This window comes from Lactuca virosa, chromosome 1, assembly GCF_052849685.1.
Source record: "Lactuca virosa cultivar CGN04683 chromosome 1, Lactuca_virosa_CGN04683_v6, whole genome shotgun sequence".
Classification (NCBI taxonomy): Eukaryota; Viridiplantae; Streptophyta; class Magnoliopsida; order Asterales; family Asteraceae; genus Lactuca; species Lactuca virosa.
Genome location: NC_136426.1, coordinates 103,541,232 through 103,560,666, shown reverse-complemented (window position 1 = coordinate 103,560,666; position 19,435 = coordinate 103,541,232). Strand labels below are relative to the sequence as shown.

The 19,435-nt window shown below is 31.3% G+C and overlaps 2 protein-coding genes across 10 annotated transcripts; one reads left to right on the top strand and one right to left on the bottom strand.

The window, feature by feature from the left end:
• Positions 1–339: 339 nt before the first annotated feature.
• LOC145154483 (recQ-mediated genome instability protein 1-like) lies at positions 340–3,462 on the top strand. 4 transcript variants are annotated; one of them, XM_079075545.1, is made up of 8 exons: positions 340–781; positions 1,470–1,607; positions 1,706–1,850; positions 2,153–2,241; positions 2,377–2,459; positions 2,784–2,857; positions 2,988–3,114; positions 3,197–3,462. In XM_079075545.1, the coding sequence occupies exons 1-3, from the start codon at positions 653–655 to the stop codon at positions 1,772–1,774; spliced, it is 336 nt and encodes a 111-aa protein (XP_078931671.1). In that variant the 5' UTR covers positions 340–652; the 3' UTR covers positions 1,775–1,850; positions 2,153–2,241; positions 2,377–2,459; positions 2,784–2,857; positions 2,988–3,114; positions 3,197–3,462. The 4 variants fall into 4 exon arrangements, 1 of the variants encoding a protein (XP_078931671.1); XR_013734982.1 differs by adding an exon at positions 1,101–1,146 and having other exon boundaries at positions 349–781; positions 1,470–1,850; positions 2,733–2,857; XR_013734976.1 differs by adding an exon at positions 1,101–1,146 and having other exon boundaries at positions 350–781; positions 1,470–1,850; positions 2,949–3,114.
• A 1,465-nt stretch (positions 3,463–4,927) lies between these two features.
• LOC145154422 (uncharacterized) lies at positions 4,928–9,422 on the bottom strand. 6 transcript variants are annotated; one of them, XR_013734909.1, is made up of 13 exons: positions 8,947–9,421; positions 8,615–8,807; positions 8,450–8,530; positions 7,998–8,104; positions 7,799–7,859; positions 7,643–7,702; positions 7,459–7,533; positions 7,213–7,332; positions 7,050–7,104; positions 6,786–6,911; positions 6,481–6,710; positions 6,170–6,281; positions 4,928–5,276 (listed from the first exon to the last, which is right to left on the bottom strand). XR_013734909.1 is itself a non-coding variant. In XM_079075541.1 (13 exons), exons 2-13 carry the CDS (start codon positions 8,976–8,978, stop codon positions 6,258–6,260), a joined length of 1,164 nt encoding a protein of 387 aa, XP_078931667.1. In that variant the 5' UTR covers positions 8,979–8,997; positions 9,206–9,422; the 3' UTR covers positions 6,043–6,257. The 6 variants fall into 6 exon arrangements, 5 of the variants coding, with proteins under 5 accessions (XP_078931667.1, XP_078931665.1, XP_078931666.1 ...); XM_079075541.1 differs by lacking the exon at positions 4,928–5,276 and having other exon boundaries at positions 6,043–6,281; positions 8,947–8,997; positions 9,206–9,422; XM_079075539.1 differs by lacking the exon at positions 4,928–5,276 and having other exon boundaries at positions 6,043–6,281; positions 8,947–9,080; positions 9,206–9,421.
• Between the last annotated feature and the right edge of the window lie 10,013 nt (positions 9,423–19,435).

Here is a 19,435-nt window from a genome sequence, read left to right as displayed (position 1 = left end):
GGACGACATGTCGTCCCTATTGGCTACCTATAGGGACGACATGTCGTCGCCATAAGGTTGACGAATTTTTTTTGACTTTTGAAGCTATACCAACAACTTCTCGTCTCAGCATTTTAAGCGGGAAAGGAAGTGGATTTGGCGCGTTCTTGAAACATCTGTAGCAACGACTTATTGCTCTAACAAATAACGAAAATTAAAAATAACATATTTTTTTAATCACTTCATGCAAATAAATCGTTTTGCTCTAACAAATAACGAAAATTAAAAATAACATATTTTTTTAATCACTTCATGCAAATAAATAGTTTTGGGGATAACTATAGGGACGATTTGTCGTCCCCATAGCTTTCTATGCCCTTAATTAGGAGAGCAACCCCCTTCGTTTCATTCACGCACGCTCAATCATCAGTCTCTCTCTCTCTCTCGACAATTCTCCCCTGGCGACTTCCTCACCTCCCACTCCCGGCAAATCTTCTTCCTCTCTCTCGATCCTCATGCTAGTTGTCGAAGACCACCGGCTATTAGCTTCAACGCAGACGATTCTAACTATCGGCTTCATTTTCACCTCTGGCTCTTTCTCGATCGACCAGAAATCAGATCTTAATTCAGAATCAATCAACACAGATCTGATCTACCTGGCTGCGGATAACTGATGGCAGGGGCGGCCTCTGCGCTGTTCCTCCTCGACATCGAAGGCCGTGTTCTGGTGTGGTGCGACAACAGTGGCGACATCTCTGCATTTCAGGCCGAACGTTTCTTCACCAAACTGATTGAAAAAGAGGTATTTTCATGTTCGTTTTTCTTTCAGATAGTTTTTTATGTTGTTTGTCTTGGTTAGAAACCTAAACACGATAAGTAAAACAATATGTACTCATAATTATTCCCAATCCTCCTTGACTTTTTCACTATTGCAATTCTCAGTTTGCATTGCGTTCATATATGAGGAAAAAGTAAAACAATTCAACACTTTCTATAATTATTCCATTTATAATCTCTTATTGTGTTAGATTTTTTCATTTCTAAAACGACTCAATTGTTTTTTACTCTCTTAGACTTTAATAAATTCTTTTATAATGCTCCACTTCATTATATATTTTCAGTTATGCAGCCATCAGTGGTCTAGCTGATTCACACAAACCAAAAATGGTACTTAATTCATCCTATATCACCATTATGTCAAGTTCTGCTTAATGTTTTTTTTTGTGCTTAAATTCACACTATACTTTAAATTTAAGCAACAAAAAGAACTGATAAGCACACTAAGCAGACCTTGAAACAACTGTCATCTACATTCTGTTCCATTAATTTCTACTTTCAATAACATAATCAATCTAATAACTCCTGATCACATTCTAGGTAAGAGTATTCTATGTTGTGAGAATCTTGCTGGACCATGGGTTGTATATGTTAAAATACCATTAGGGATTGGCTTCCATATGCTTCAAACTGATATAAATGTGTTTTTGCAGGTTGATGAGATAGTAAATATTAGTCAACCTCTTCGAGAGCGATACAAGTTGTCTATGACTGATGGTGTTCAACAAATCTTTGACATAGAATACCAACCTATTAAAGATCTAGATGCCCTTTCACCTGCTGGATTGAAGGTTCTATGTTATAGTTCTCACACTCACTGGAATAGTTTACAACTGCTACACATTCTTGTTCATAACAAAGTAATTTCAGATCAATTTTTCTGTTTTAGGTTGCTATTTCTAATGTAAATGTAAGGCATGAGCTACTAATGTTGGTTCCAGAAGTGTTTCAAGTTTAGGAGGACTGGTTGAGGAGCTGGATGCAGCAAGGCAAAGACTTGTTAATGAAGTCAATAAGCCTCCAAGAGGCAAAAGGTTAGTTGATGATGAACATTTTTCATGTGGTAATACTTTCTTTTTCATTTTTTTCATTTTTTCATTTTTTCATTTTTTCATTTTTTCATTTTTTCTTGGAGTAAAAACACAATTTTTTGTTGTGTGAACATATTGGTGTTTCTCATTTCCGGTTTACTCATTGATCAAGAGTAAAACCACTAAAGATTAGAGTAGAAAGCAGAGGCAGCAAAGATGTATATATATAATGAAAGTGATTTTTGTTAATTCAAGTTTTCTTTGTATATGATTACTATTAATTTCTATGTTGTGTTTAATTTCAGAACAAGAACATGAGTTTCACCCTCTTTAGCAACTAGAGCTACTCATGTTGTATCCCAAAGGGCAACTCCAATACATGTAAATGTCCAAGGTATGTGAATGTGAAATCGTATTTGCTTCATAAAATAATGTGTATTAAAGGAGATTTGTCAATATTAACAACTTTCTACCATCTTTTATTTACTTTCCAGTGTTTTTTACTTAACCATACATTCATGTACTGTAGGTACTACACCTTCTGTTAATGGAAGAGTGGCATCAAATTCTTCAGTTCCTGGGAACACGTTTCAGTATCCTCTAATAATCAAGGTATGTGAATTTGTATCCACCTCATGAAATTAGTATGTGCATTAAAGGAGATTTGCTCATGTTCACCCGTTGATATAATTAAACAAATCAAAAAATTTGTGCGTAATTTATGTCTACTACCAAGCTCCTGTTTCTTTTCTTTTTGCCATTAAGTGTTGTATGTATGGATATATAACAATAATATAACTTGGTGATGTATGACTTACAATGTCATCATGCTACCAACTTTGGTGATGTACTTTCTTTATTAACATTACCATGTATGTAATGTAGGTACTACTACTAGACCTTCTGTTAATGGAAATATGTATTTTCTGTTCATAGGGAATTTGTTTTTGGAGCCTCAAAGAATCATACCTCTCAAAATGATGCAACTCCAACACAGGTAGACAACCAAGGTATGCAAGTTCTTTTGTTCCTTTTAATTAAAAATAGAAAATCTTGTCCATGTTCTTTTTTTAAACTTTTCTATGTGTTTATGTACTGTAGGTAAGAGTATTCTAATAACCTTAACATGTAATTTCTCAGCTGCACATTGGTAGTTGTTTCAGCTTAATTCAGTGCTTAAGCAATTCGTTCAACACTCAATGAGATGGCATCTTCCAGTAGCAGCAACAGTAACTTTGCATTCTGGATGCCATGGATCAAGATCGAGGTTCCTTCTTCCTAGTTCCTTCATCCTTTTCATTTTTTTTTTCAAAATAATGATTAAAATTGAATTCATGATGAGGTTTCAGATAATGAAAGTGGGAAGCAGAGTGCAAGAAGCTTTAGGGAGAAAAGAAGGGCACACTATGATGAGAAGCAATCCATTGTTGATGGTGTTTTTTTAAACCATGTAGAATGTAGTGTTATGTACACAAATGATAAGGCATGTGATGATTATGCAAATTTCCTCAAGTTAATAATTTTGTTCTACATATGAATTATATTTGCAATAATGTAGTGTTTTGAGATTGTATGGAATTTTAATGTTTTGCAATCAAATTTACCATATTAGCTATTTTGTAAATTTACTGCTTTAGCAATTTTGTGATGTGAAAACTGGAAAATTATAGAGAAAAAAAGCAGCTGTATGGGCATACCTATAGAGACGACATGTCGTTTCTATAGGTGGATCTATAGAGACGACATGTTGTCTCTATAGGGGCATCCACCACGACGACACGCTGTTAACAAAGGGAAAGACGTGTCGACTCTATATCTCTATCTATGGAGACGACATGTTGTCTTTATAGATACACCTATAGTGACGATATGTCGTCTCTATAGCTTCATCTATGGAGACCAGCACTGTATAGCGACGAACCAAAGCAGGACGACATGTTGTCTCTGAAGGATACCTATTGCGACGATATTTATAGTGACGACCAAAAAGATGTATTGCGACGGGGCTATGGTGACGAGAGCTATAGGGACGACATGTCTTCCCGGACATCTATAGGGACGACTTTTTTTAACCTATAGAGACGACATTTGTCGTCCCTATAGGTCCCGTTTCTTGTAGTAAGATTACAATAATTTTAGAAATTTTATAACAAAACACAAAAGATTATTAGGTCTGGAAATTTTATAGAAACATACTTTTGATATAAAAGTACATTTGATTAAGATATTACAAACCGATGAACTCACCAACTTTAAAGTGGACACTCTTTCAAAACACATGTATTCTCAGGGAACTAAGCATATGGAAGGCATATTTTTAGAACAATTATGGGATTACAATTTCTATTTCTTATTTCAATACTAAGTAGCCTACTGTTAGGGCTTACTTCGTACTTTCTTGTTTCTATACCCTAGACTAGGAGATATTGTAATCTACTCTTTTCAATAAAAGTATTTGTCTCATATCGTATTGTTGTATTGTTAAATGTATGTTTAATACTGTGATCCATGATGTCGTCTCACCGTCCAACGTTTCTGCCGCCTGGCTGGGAGTGTGACATCAACTCTTCTATTTTGCGATAATGAGTCAACCATAAAGCTTAGCCAATAATCCAACATTTCATGAAAGGACTAAACATATAGAGTTGGGCCGTCATTCATTCGAGATAAAGTTGTTGATAATACAATCAAGCTCATGCCCATAAGAAGTTAATATCAACTTGCCTATATGTTTACTAAGCCATTACCCAAAGCAAAGATGTTGCCTTTATTTTCCAAGATGGCTCTTCAAAACACTTTTCAAAGTCCATCTTGAGGAGGAATGTTGGAACTATCAATCACATGTTTCTTTGGGTTGTTACAGTTAGTTGTTTCTGTTAGTTACAGTTAGTTAGGCTTAAATTAGTGGTTCATTAAAGCATTCCCTATATAGTATATATATTGCTTCCAAATCATTATTATGGATGAGAGAGAATAATACAATTTTCAATTTTCTCATTTCAAATTCTTGTTATAGTCTCTTAACACGAATTATTACCAAAAATATATGGGTGATACTATATGTATCCATCATTCAGATATAAAGTAAAACACACGATCACTCATTCATTTACACATGAGAGGTACAAGTAGTAATTGGGGTACGAAATAAATACATATACCCATATATAATACATATTATTTATCGTGTTGCTTTCAGAGTAGTTATTTGATCACATATCATTTTTTTTGTCCACAGAAAAAGAGAATGGAATTTCGAATTTTGTGTCAATCTTGTTCCTTTGAGATCATTGGGTTCTCTCTATTGAGCCATCTCACTAAATCAATACAACTGGTCGTCAAGGAAGGAAATCTCATAAACATCGAGAAATAGATTTGGTGGTTAATCATCATGTAACTTGATCACAAACCCGGGACCATAATACATACCTGTGGCAATTGAGCAAAATCCAAATGTGAAGATGGACCATAATCACCATATATATTATCGATTCAAGCAATACGTCAAATAAGGAAATACTGCAGTTGCAGCCCTTACGTTTCACAAGTTATAGTTTGCCATTCAAAAGTTGCTATGGAATTTACCCTTTCATGTCTTAAATTGACGATTCTAGAATTAAACAATTTTGGGCTGGCATTTTTGTGAATCGTATAGAGGGTTGATACCATTCTAATTCATGTAATGAGATGATATGAGAGAATTGTGGAAAAGTGTTAACTGTATTATTGATGAATACGGAATATATACAAAGAGATACAGTGAATCTATCAAGTATCTTCTAACTGAATGAAATAGCAAACTATACTCTGTCTAATAGAATGAAGACACGTGTTAAGTAACTCAACATAATACTTGTGGACATGACCACAAGCTAAGAGAAAAATAGGAAAATAAATTGATTTTACATCAATTATTTCATTCAAAATTTATTTTCCAAAAATATATTTAGGAGGGAAATTAAGGCAAAGTAAAAGAAGATTTTATTGTTCTGTTTTCTAATTTTTTTCCTTTCAGTTTGATAAGAAAGTGAACGAAATGAGGAGAAAAGTTGTATAAAATTTTATAATAACAAAAAGACCATTCTATTTTACGTTAATTTATACGTTTCTTAGTTCTTACCATTACAAAATATTAGAAGGTATATTATACATTTATCAGTTTTCTTTCCCTTTTCCTCCAACTCAAAAACAGGAATAAGATAATCATTTCTTTTTGCTGATCAATAAGAAAACCTGAGTTTTTTTTTCTTAATCTATAAATTTGCTAACAAATGACATTGCTACATACTTCTCATAATAAAACAATGGAAGCTGATACATACTTGTCTCTCCTCTTCTCCTTTCCTTTTCTTCAACATTGTAGACAAGAAAGTGAGTGTCGATATATTCCTTCATCTCTGAATATATTTCTTACAAGTTGACTGGAGGACTTCCCTGATTTTCCATAAGAAAAAAAAAAATTAATGTATGTAAGTGGCTAAATGCCCAAAAAAACAACCTACTTATCATTTATTCTTTAAAATACAATGCCTTTATAAGAAAAATATATAAAAAAATACAAAGATGTAATTATAAAGATTTGAAATTAGGATGTCATAACAAACAAATAAATAAAATTACGTTGCTATTTTACCTTAAAAAGAAGATCATAAGCAATATGTTCCCACGGTAGTGAAATGGACATGAGGCAACACTTAAGGGGTAGCTTCCTTCCATCTGAATTTCTTGTTGAAGACATAACTGCAAACACGTTCTTTGCTGCCACCTCAGCAACAGATGCAGCTTGTCGAACCATTGCACCAATCTTAAATCCTCTTGATATATGTAAAGGTGAGTGAAGACCAGATTCATCTAGACTTTGATCTAGAAACACCACATTTTATGTCACAAAACAATAAAGAGTCAAATAAATTCTTCTTTTTTTAAATATCATTATACCTAAAACACCAGAAACTGCCACCTCAACTTCCCCACGACCTCCAGGACCTTTCATGTATATCCTGTCTGTTTTTTTGCTATGAGAAAGACCAAAAGGTAAAAAGCTTCCAAATCCAGACTTTCCAACTATAAAAATTTACAAATGAAGAAAATGAAATTGTTGCATATGGTTGATATTTGTGCAATCTTACTATTTTTATAAAGAAAATAACCAAAAGTACAGCGAGTGAGAGAACTGAGTTAATAAAGGTATTTTATATTTACCATCATAAGCTTCACGAACCATTTGATAGCTTACAAATCCTGAGAATAGAGTAAGCTGTGATTACAAATTACAACCTTATTAGATTTTACAAGAAAGCCCCTCACTAGAACAAAGGAAAAAAAGAGCATATACAACTAAAATTTTAAAAAAATAACACCAAACCTTTTTTGGAGCAGAATTTTCCCTCGAACTACTATCTTCTAGAAGCTTTTCACTAGGAAATGCGGCCCCACCAACTGCATTCAGAACCACACAGTAGCAATGGTCTGAATCGGTCAACACCTGAAAAAAAATAAAAAATAAAAAATAAAAACTTGCAATGACATTTTTTACAAATGGTCATATATGAAATAAAATCATAATATTAAAAAATTAAACATTTTATATAGCCTATAATGGTTACCATACCATGGCTTCGAAAGTAGAATCAAAGTCATCAACTGCAAAACATATATCTGGATATGCAGGTGTTGTTTCTACTTCCTATACACATGCAGAAATACACAACATTCCTTGTAAAAATGATGAAATTTGATCAAAGTTGAAAATAATATAAAGTATAAACAACATGAAAGTTGATAATATAATTTGCCTTTCGGGAGTCCAAATGAAAATGGACACGGCTTGGAGATGCATAGACTTTTTTCACAATCTGAAAACACATCCATAAAACATGTATTAGAACAATTTCTAAATACAAAAATGTAAAAGGACTTAAAAAATGATTTGAATAAAGGATCTATGTTACCTTGTATATAGGAGATGGTTGTGTTTGTTGATTACTTTGATGATTCTGAATAGACTGATGACTGAAAGACCACATATTATTTAGAATGAAAAAACTAGTGAAATATAATAAATAAAATTTAAGGTTGTTATTCAATTCTAGGCCAAATTGCAAAAGTAAAATTTACATAAAATGGTAATAAAAGTAAGCATATATTTACCTGCAAATTGCCACTGTTATACTATATGAAGTGTGGGCAATTAAATTCAGGTATAATGAGCGCCTCCAATCTATATTCAATGTGATCCCTCCAACTAAATCATCCAACTGTCAACGAATTTATATATTGGGTTAAACATATAGAAATAGTGATATACTTTGATTGATTTGTTTATTATAGCATCCCACTTTCATTTTTTCTTATTAAAGAACTAACCTTAAAAATATCCACCCATTTATAGCATTTTCACTGTTATAAATGCATAGATGTTTCAAAAGATAATGTCCTTATAAGAAAAAACTTGTAAGTATAATGCTATAATAAGGAAAAAAAAAAGAGAAAGTAATAATGTTATAGAAAGAAAAGAAAGTAGGATGATATGATACACAAATAAATGAACGTGGGTTGCTATTTGTTGCATTTAGCTTAACTAGTTTTGTTGCTTTATTTACCTTAGTATCCCACCTGCGTACAAAGTAAGAAGACTTTCTTCCAAAATTATCATTGGAGCCATACCCATGACCATGAAAGCTCTGAAATTAAAAGGTGTAGAATCATGGACAAAGTATTGGATTTGTATTTGCTTTTTTTTTCTGCATGAAGTTAAGGCAAAATACCATTTCTCTAACAAAGAATAAAAGATCATCATCTTGTTGTTCCTTTGACTCCCTCCCGCCAATGAAATATGAATCCATAACATCATGCCAAAACTTCTGATCCACTTCAACATCAAAAGTATCTTGTGAAATATCTACTACGGTTTTTCCTAATAAATTTGAATGTTCCTTCACTATACTCAACAATTCACACCTAAAAGATAAACATTACTTAGATGGGACTTAATTACAACACAGAAAAGGAACTATCAGGATTAATGAATTTGAAGACCTGGGTTGAAGGAAACAGAGAATGAAGAAGGAACCAATGAATGAATTAACTGTTTGCTTACCTTGATTGGGGTTTCCCTCCAACACCTAGCATTTTCTGTTTGTCGATTGAACTGTTTTTGAAGTTCAGAGGTGTAATAATAAATTCAATCTCGAATGAACGAGGAAAAGCATATCTTTATGTGACAGAAAGAATCTGAATGAGGTACGAAATCAATAAACTTTATACAAACCCCATATCAAAATAAGGTCTGCTAAATACATAACGGAAAGGTTCGATCGAAAGTGAAATGTATATAAATAAGTTAATATATAACCAACCTGAAGAACAATTGTTCTCAACGATTACTTTACATCTGTACGTAGAAGAAGATATATGCAAACCAATCCCCAACGACGCATAGAACAAATGCACCAATATATGCCCACCAAGGTTTTTCTTTAATCATATATCCATGTGGGTGGGTGTTTGGACACCAAAGTGAAAAATCACGTGAAAGTCGATTATGGGGTGTTGTATGATGTGATAATTAGATGTTGAATAACCAATAATATAAAGGTACATAAGAAGCTATAGTGGAAACCATATATTTACTTTTTCGCCATTGCTTCCGGTATGGTATATCGATTGTTTATTTGGGTTCAAAATTCAAACAACGTGCTTTCCATTTGCTTCAAGTCTATTTTGATAATTTATTTGTCATTTTAAGATCATTTTAGGTGAAAGTTAAAATAGCATATTGGATCGTAAAATACATTAATTAATGGCAAATATTACCATAACTAGGTTACAACCCGTGGTTCCCACGGGTAAAAAATTTATAAAAGATTTTTAAAATTTTGCTATTATTATGTATAAAATCTAAAATGTAGTTGTGTAAAAATAATTGTTATAATCATCAAATGCTCCTGTAATGATTTTTTTAGAATTACTAACAATATGGCCAACGCATATATTTACGACCTAATAATGGACGATTAACTATCGAACCTAATATGTAAATTGGCTTTTCCTTGTTTTAGTTTGAATAAAATCAAATTAAATTGGTTTTTCCTTGTTTTAGTTTGAATTAAATCAAATGCAATCTGGGAGTTCTTAGTTTGAATATTATCAAGATATAGTTACAGGTAAAATATGGGTATTTTGCACATTTTTTTAGAAAAATTACAATTTTTACAATATTATTTAGAACTCATAAAATTTAAACTTTTTACAAATAAGCGCATCTAAACTTTTGAGAATAAAAACATTAAATTTAGAAAACATAAGACTGCAAAAAATAAAAATTGAAAAATTGGGCGTATAATTTACTAATATGAATATAATTACACCCGTATTAAACTTTAGAAAAAAACAACAACAAAAAATTCAACACAATAAATTAGAAAAGGAACTACAATATTTATGTAGTTGAATATGTCATGATCAACTTCAAATACAAAAACTCCTGTTTACAACAAAATGTTCTTCAAAGTTTTATGCTTCCTCTTTGTAAACCCAACGCTCATACTTCCCATTCAAACAACCCTAACTTTAAATGCCACAACTGCCTAACTGTAAGAAATAAAAGTAGGATGATATTAGAACCAAAGCAACATAAGTACACTGTTATATATTGTATTTTATCAAACAAAAAAATACACCATTTTCCTAACTTTTACATTTCAGCTTCAAACTTAAATATATAAAAACATTCTCCTTGAAAAATGAACAAATATAATGCATTTGACTTTTTATATTTTAATTACAGCCATGTTGTTTTCTTTCTTCTTAACTTCATGGTAATAAAATTGAGACTTATTATCTACATATCTTTAAACTTTAACGATTAGCTTTTCAGTAAAGTCAATACATTTAAAAAATTGGTTATCATGAGATTTGAAGTATAATAGTAAGCAATAAATTTAACCCGAAATTCCATCAAATCGTCATTAATTTAAATAAAGATTTTAGACTTTTAAAAACAACGTTCATTTGGGTCGATGGAGGACTTTCTAATTGATTAGAATTCTTGAATACATCTTTGACCATAACCTTGACTCAGTTTTTAGGTAATCCTATAACAAATTCATTTATCTTTTTTGCTTAAAGTTTTTTCTTACCAGTGACACCAACACCTGAATGTGGTACACCACAAACTATCTACCTGTATTCTTTGTTTTATTTAAATATGGCAACCTCTTTAAACCTAAAACCACAAAAACCCATAATCATCTTTCAAATATTATAAATTTCATTGCATATGAAATTGAAAGTATAACTTATAAAAACCAAAGAAACATAGTTTTCTTGATTCGTTATTTTAACCACAACCCTTTATTAGTAGACTTAGGGATGCAACGAATTCAACACGTTTTGCATACTTCCTACAAAGATAAATCGACTAAAATCATCAAATTCAAACAAAGCTCGAAAACAAAAATAGAGATGAAACTGACTAATACCATAAGCTTCTCATGTGGTCACTTTGGATGCATCATGAGCTCGTAACGACGACTGAAACAAAATTATATGGTTGAGAAATTGTGAGTTGAATAAGACACTCAATTTCTCATTTGGGTAAAAGACATAAATGCCCTATTAAACCTATTTCACACACACAAACACATGCAGTTAACTTACTTCTTAATCCTGAGTCAGGGTGGCAACCTTTCTGATTCCAATCACCCAAACCGACATAAGCCATGACAACATTATCTCAGTTTGATAACTTATCTGCAAAACACATAAATTTCAAAGAAATGCTAAATGTTTGTTACTTTCATGTAGTAAAAACCAAATTTACACAATCATTTCCCAACCACCTTTAATTGCATAAGTTTGTGCGGCAACAAACACATATACACGATTATAGAGGGGGGGGGGTCGACTACATGCTGTTTTTATTAGCTTATACTTTCATTTCATAAGGTTTGTAAAAACAATTGTATAAAAACAGAAACTTTATGATCATAGAAAACACTTTTATGGTTGTTAAAACTATAAAACTATTCATATAGTCATACCATGTTTTACAAGCAAGAACAAAAAGAACCGATTTTAATCAATAATCCAACCTCTCAATTTCACCCTTCCAGCTTTAATATATCGAATTACCGATCATCTAGTTTTAAGGCTTCTATACAATCAAATTTCAGACCTGTAACACAACTGATATTAGAGAGAAAAGAAGAGAAGGAGAGGTTGATGGAGTTAGGTGACGATACCTGCAAATCGGCAACTAAAGACGAACATGGTAGGTTTTCGTTTTAAGGTTTGACCGCTCTCATAGGAGGATTAAACCTAGGGATTTGGGTATTTAAAATTCAAATCATTAAACACCTGAAGATAACTATGAAAGCTACCCTGGATTTCAAAAACAACGACATTTGTATTATTTTGGGCTTTGCAACTTATTAGGGTTCGAGTCTAGGGGTTCAATTCCGATGAAGGATCAATCTACCGGGTGAAACACCAGAACCTGAAAACACAAAAGGATCTACAAACCTCAAACACAAAATCCAGATAAAAAAAAGACCCGGAAAGACAGAAACGTTATAACCCAAAATCTTTGAAAATGATGAAAGAGATGACAAAGAAGAAAATACCTTATGATGGGTGAGGTGTGGCTGACGGCTTAGGGTTAGAAAGAAGAAGAGACTGTGATTGCCAAAGATATTTCGTAGGCGTAAAGCATCAAGGGCATTTTCGAAAATCCACATTGAAATGAGTGGCAAAATTGGTATTTAACTCTGTATGAAATGAATGATTTTGAGTGGACACGTGGCAAAATGGTTTTGTTTATTAGATAGGGAGATTAAATGTAAAATACATTAATTATAAAGAATATTATTATAATTAAATATGAAATGCATTAATAATCTTCATAATAAATGTATTTTAAATTTAAGTATGGTAATATTTTTCATAATTAATATTTCTTATATGTATCATTAGAACACATATTAGAAATGGATTTTCTAATATGTGTCTATGGGCACATAAGAACTATTAATTATGGAAAATATTATCATAAGAATTATTAATTATGAGAAATATTACCATAATTAAATGTGAAATGTATTAATTATAAAGAATATTTTCTATACTTAATGAATTTCACATTTAATTATAGTAATATTCCTCATAATTAATAGTTTAATAAATACTTCTTATGTGTGTTCTAAAGATGCATGTTAGAAAATCTCTTAGAAAATCCTTTGTTTTTTTATGTATTTAAAGTAATATTATGAAGTTTGTTAGGGGCGCCGGATCTTTATTTATGAGGTGCAAGCAGTGTTTTAAAAACTGGTTTGAACCTGTCGGTCGAACCGGTTGGACCGGAAACCAAGGGAGGGAGCGGTTCAATTATCACGGGTTTTACGTCAATTTTTGAACCGGATTGAACCAGCCGGTTTTTAGAAAAACCCGGTTGAACCGGTCAAAATAAACCGATTGAACCAGTTAAACCGAATAAAAACACATGGAAAAGAACAATTTGTATAATAAACTTTGGTGATTTTTTTTTCAAATATATTTAGTTTTCTCTAAATAAAAACATATGGTAAATATTATAAAGTTTTTGATATGTTTATATTTATCTAAAACTATATTTTGTTTCGCTATTATATTTTATTTTCTTTTTGACGTATATGAATTGATGTAAAACACTAAAACTTATGGTTATGTGTTATTTTAATGTATTTTGGATTGATCTACAACTTATTTTTATGTATATTTTTAATGTTGGAACTTATAAACGTCAAATTCATGATTTATATATATGTATGTGTAGGAAAATAGGAAAAAATATGAAAATTATAGAAACCGGTTGACCCGACGGTCGAACCGGTTAAACCGGAAACCAGTCACCATACCAGTTCAACTAAAAAAACGGTTTTTAAAACATTAGGTGGAAGTCTATGATTTCTATCATAGACACTTCAATGGGAGAAAACATTAAGAAAAATTGACATGACCGTCACCCTAAGTTTTGGGCCCTTACAAACCAAAGCAACTTAAGGCGCTTGTGGCACAAGCAAGGATTAGTTTTGTAAAAGGTGTTATTTCAGTTTTTTACTTATTTTATTTATTCAAACACTTAAAAAAGAGTGTGACTTTTACATCCTTCATCATAATTTTTTCTTTTCAATTAAAAAAGATATCAAAATCAAATCAAAATTATATTTAAATGTATGAATAAAAAAAATAATAAATAAACTAAATGAAAATATCATCTTCCATTTGTAAAATGAAGTCGTGAGATGGATTAGTAAGACTAGTCTCTTTCGTTACGTGAACTGTGTTTAGGTGTTAGGTGTTGTTTGTTTTTTGGTAAAAACCTCTTCAGACCTCTTATTGTTGCGCGGCGCAGCACACGCGCAACACTTTTCATCTCGTAGCTGTTTGTTATTCAGAAGTCTTCGAATTAAAAAACATTTGCGCGTGTTCTTCTTGGCGCAACATTTGTTTTGCCTCTTCCTACCTCTTCCAACCTCTTCTTCTTCTTTTTTTCTTACTAAAATATTGATTATATATTGCTGAAATCTTATTTCACATTTTTTTTTCGTTTTTTTTTTGTTTATTCTTGTTAAAAAAAATTTCTTTTTTTTTATATTGAATAATAATAATTTGTTGATGAAATATCATTATTTTATGCTAAAATATCTATATTTTTTGTTAAAATATCATTATTTTTTGCTGAAATATCCTAAATTTTTGCCGAAATGTCATACATTATTAAATTTTCGATATTAAAACACTATTTTCGGATTATAAAATCAGTTTATTTTAATTTTTTAATATGTGCAGCAGCATGCAGATGTTAAAAAAACAAACACGCTTCTTATTACAGTCTGCAACCGTTTGGTCCACCTCTTCTACTGCAGAGGGTTGTAGAGGTGGTTTGCAGACTTTATGGATTTTTGCTTCAGAAAAACAAACAACACTTAGTCACCATTAAATACATGTATTTAGGAAGAAAAATAAAAAGGCGAGCTCGACACCCACATACTACTTCTCTCTCCTCCTTTACCGTATTCAACGGTTCCATTTTTTTGAATTAATTTTTTTTTTCGTTTTCAACTATAAATATTAACCAACCTCACTCATTTTATACCAACATCACTTATTTTATATCAATCTCTTTCATATTTTAACAAAAAATGTCATCATCATCTTCGTCCGAAAATGAATGTGTGATTAAGATGGAGATGACTGTTGCAAGAGTGATGAGTGGGAAAATTACGATCTTTGCAACGATTTGGATAAACATATTTACAAGATTAATCATATCGATCTCAATGCGGAGCCCGAGGACGATTCTGATTGTAAATTTTCGTATTTAAAGACTTTATTTTGTTTCCATTGTAATTTTTTAGTTTTCCAGTGTTATTATTTTGTTTTAATTTTTTAATTTCCGATTATGTATTTTAATTTTTAATTTTTAGATTAAATTAAATAAAAAATTATAGCGTGGCAAACCATGACACCACTTCATGGATGCGACATGAAAAAATATAGTAAATTACAAAAACGAGTGAGTCTAATATGACATGCAATAAAATGACAACAAATGTCACCACTCCTTGTAGTCTAAGGTGTCGACCTACCGCTTCAATTGACATGTTCACACCACTTGAAGGCTTGACATGGTTTCATTTTTTTAATATTTTAATATTTATAAATTAGGCATTGTTTTCTTAATAAAAAAAATAACGGCTACTGTTAATTAGAAGTTAGTATCATCAAGTTGATAAAATTTGTCAAAAGTCCAGATTTGAACCCTTAGAACCCATGAACACCAACCTAAGAGACAAAGTATCTACTAAGTAGGCTAGTACAAATAAAAAAAAAATAGATTAAAGTTTGTATTGTTTTTCCTTTTTAAATAAAGACTAATATTGGTATATATTTTTATCATTTTATAATGATAAAAAAAAGATTTATATACATACTAATAAAGAGTTCCCTTAGGAACAGTGTCGTTAGTAAAAAAAATTCACTTCTTTTTACCTCTAACCGTTGTGCCTTTTACTGTGTGTATATATATTTTTTCTCCTGGTTATTGCCTTATTGTGTGGGTCGCCTGAGGGGTTATCTTTGTTCGTCGGTGGGTATGCTTGGGTAATCGGAACGGGATGGTGGAATGCTGAGCTGTTGTTTACGTGGTCTTTTGGTGGGCTTTTCCGATTGACAACTGTCCTTAGTCGGTGGGAGTTCCTATTCGCTTCGTCTCTTCCGTTTTGCTCTCTAGGTATGGTTTTTGCTAATCGGTCCCTCGATTTTGCGTCTACCAAGAGACCGTTTCCTTTGATAGTTTCTGAATTTCATTGCCTTCTTCTATGGGTTCCGATTTTGACTTATATTGAGGCGATGACGAGTTTGATTTGTGAAAAAAGTTTATGTATCAGGTGAAATTGAAAGCCGTTTTTTGGCATGGCATCTCTGAAGGCATAACCGATCGAAATATGCAACCCATGTTTGCAGCCATATCGGTGTTTCGTTCCATTTTTCTAAGCCTCCTTTACGAACAATACATGCGATGTATTCGATGAAAGTCCACTGTTGCTTTTCGATTGCTTTGTGTTTTTGTTAGTTTTGTATTGTTTATGTGTTTGCTGAAGGAGAAATATGAGGCTCAAGGTGTTGTTGCAGTCTATATGTTGGATGAAATGCCTCAAAGAGTGTATAACTGATGTTTTTGGGTTAATTTGTGATTACAAAAATTAGGGTGCATCTAACTCGTGAAGAAACAAAGACGATCTTGGAAGTAGTGTATACTATGTTTAAATTTTGGTCCAACATAACTTCTTTGAGTGACTGACGTTAAAAAAAATTATTTCCTATTTTCAGTTTGCAACCTGGTGTCCAACAACAGTTACAGAGCCAAGAGGACTATGAAGGTGGCTTCAAATATTTTTATGAAAAACTATTGTAGGTTCTCTAATTTACTTCCACAATTTCATTTTAAGTATGCAATTCTACATTTATATGTTTTTATATTATTTGATTGTATCCCTGAACCATATGTTTTTATATGTGATGTTGCGTTTAAAATATGCAACAACGGTTGAAACGGATCGGATCTTGTGTTCATAACAACAGGAATGGGAGGTGGGACAGAATTTGGAGCTGCTCCGGCTGTGCCCACACAACAAAAGAAGAAGATATTTTTTCTACTGAGAGTCTATAAAAACTTGAAATTTTTTCAAGGTTATGAGTTATTTACCCTTTTGGCATGAATCTAACAACCAAATGTTATGTTTCTTGCAGTCAAATCTTCGATCTTTTCACCTACATACCAGTGAGGACTTTTATGATAACGGGCCAGAAAAGGGGACCTTGGCATCTTCTTTAGTGGTAAACACCTCTAATCCAATTACCATGACGATTGATGTTCTATTTATGTGTAAACTGATTCCAAATTGTTGGTTGCAATGCATCTATTGAGACCATACATTAAAACCTTTTCTTGTGACAATCATAAATATTAGAGAAAGTTGAATACTTTGTCACAAAATAGAAACTGGAGGGGAGACTTTAGAGATATATGATGAGATGTATGGTGGGATAGAGCATATAGAGAATTTAAATGAGCTCAAATCAAACTTTTAATTTTTCTGAATTCATTTGCATATAGAAATAGATGGGAAGGAGAATTAGCGTACACATAGGATTTAAATGAGTTCTTAAACTTTGAACTATTTTTTTATAAATTAAAGCGGTTCACTATTTTGATTATTATTAATATAGCTGTCGGTTTAAGGGGGAAAGAAGAAACGGCTACAGACTTCTCTTTTTGTCTCAAAAGTAACAAAAAAAGATCAACAAATATGTGCAGGTGTTTAGGAGGTCAATGTTGTTTTTTTTTTCTGTGGTTACTAGAAAAACAATTTTAAGTTTTGACAAAGTAAGTATCATTCGATTTTCATGAATCGTTTCTAATTGAAAGATTGAAAAATCCACTTCAGTTTTGACATTACGTTCCTGACAGAAGGGCAAAAAGGTCCAAATGAAAAACGAATTTATGGAAAATGGCCAGGAAAAGCCTGTTTCTAATTTGAGGTGCCACTTACAATATATATATATATATATATATATATATATATATATATATATATATATATATATATATATATATATATATATATATATATATATATATATATATATATATATATATATATATATATATATATATATAGGGAAGAGTTATTTGGAAAACAAAAAAACCCTAAAAATCATAAAAATGCATAAAAAAAATACTTAGAGATCACAAAACTTTTTTTTGAATTTTTTTTTTGAAAAAATCGCAGCTTTCTATACAAATTCGCTGAAAAAAATTTTGAAAAAAAAAATTGATTTTTTATTTTTTTTTCAGCAAACTTTAAGAAAAAGCTGCGATTATTTATAAAAAAATCAAAAAAAAGTTTTGTGATCTCTAAGTATTTTTTTTTATGCATTTATATATATATATATATATATATATATATATATATATATATATATATATATATATATATATTTTATATATTAAATTGAAATTAAAACTAAAATTGTACAAAAGAAAATAAAAACAAAAATTTGTAGTCAAAAAGAGTAAAATAGGTTGTGATTTCCTTCGATTTATCATTGTAGTTAGGATAATGTATCGAATATAGATAAAGTTATAAAATGTAGAACACAAAAACCAAAAACGATAACAGATTCACCTGCATATTTGTTACTTTTTAACTTTTTTTTTCGTCTACGGAGGTTGGATAATTCAGTGATTTTCTGAGGTGATATTATATGTGAGGTTGGCCAATATCCTGGATTCCGGGATATTTATTATTTTGACGATGATATTATATTACTTTCCGGTTTGTTATATGAATCTCAACAATATGTGAGTTTTGTTAATCTTCACACTTTTCCTTCCAAAATTTATCTCACAGCTTAACGTTTTGTCATTTTCTCTCAAAAGTTGGCAGAATTCATAGGAAACTACAATCACAATTAATCAGACTTTTTTTTTTAAAAAATAAGACTAATTTCCAGATTCTCTATCCACTTTGCAACATTCCCTACAACAAAGGATAAAAGGATTTCAAGAAAAATTGGAGGTGTCTTTTATGGAATTTCAATCTTGGACCTTACACGAGAACAAATTCATTTCTGAAATAAGTTCTCAGTTCTAGGATTTCACTATCTGTAAATTTATGATATTGGTAGCTATAGCTTTTCCAAATGAAAGTTTTATAATGTTTGCATCCAATTCTGAATATTTGTTGCTGATATTTTCCATGAGTTGCAAAGTGACAATACCTTCTGTAAGGGGCTCAACAGATTCGGTATTCAAAGGTCATAGGATGATATGAAACCATTATCATGGCTGTATAGCATAACTCATTTTTTATGTAAAGAAATATAAGTACATTGCTATTATGAGAAAACTGTTGTAAAGATGTTGCAGTTATGTGTATACAAATGTAAGTCCATTGTTGCTATGGATAAAAAAAGGCAAAAACATATGACCCGTGCGTTGCAAGGGCATCTTCCCTAGTTGGAATAACTTTCAAAGACTAACG

Coding starts and splice junctions, on each gene's coding strand:
- LOC145154483 (XM_079075545.1), top strand. CDS start 653: ATGGCAGGGGCGGCCTCTGCGCTGTTCCTCCTCGACATCGAAGGCCGT. Junction 782..1,469: donor CCAAACTGATTGAAAAAGAG/GTATTTTCATGT, acceptor GTGTTTTTGCAG/GTTGATGAGATAGTAAATAT. Junction 1,608..1,705: donor TTTCACCTGCTGGATTGAAG/GTTCTATGTTAT, acceptor TTTCTGTTTTAG/GTTGCTATTTCTAATGTAAA.
- LOC145154422 (XM_079075541.1), bottom strand. CDS start 8,978: ATGCTAGGTGTTGGAGGGAAACCCCAATCAAG. Junction 7,860..7,997: donor ATAACAGTGGCAATTTGCAG/GTAAATATATGC, acceptor GTGGTCTTTCAG/TCATCAGTCTATTCAGAATC. Junction 6,912..7,049: donor GGTTCGTGAAGCTTATGATG/GTAAATATAAAA, acceptor AAATTTTTATAG/TTGGAAAGTCTGGATTTGGA.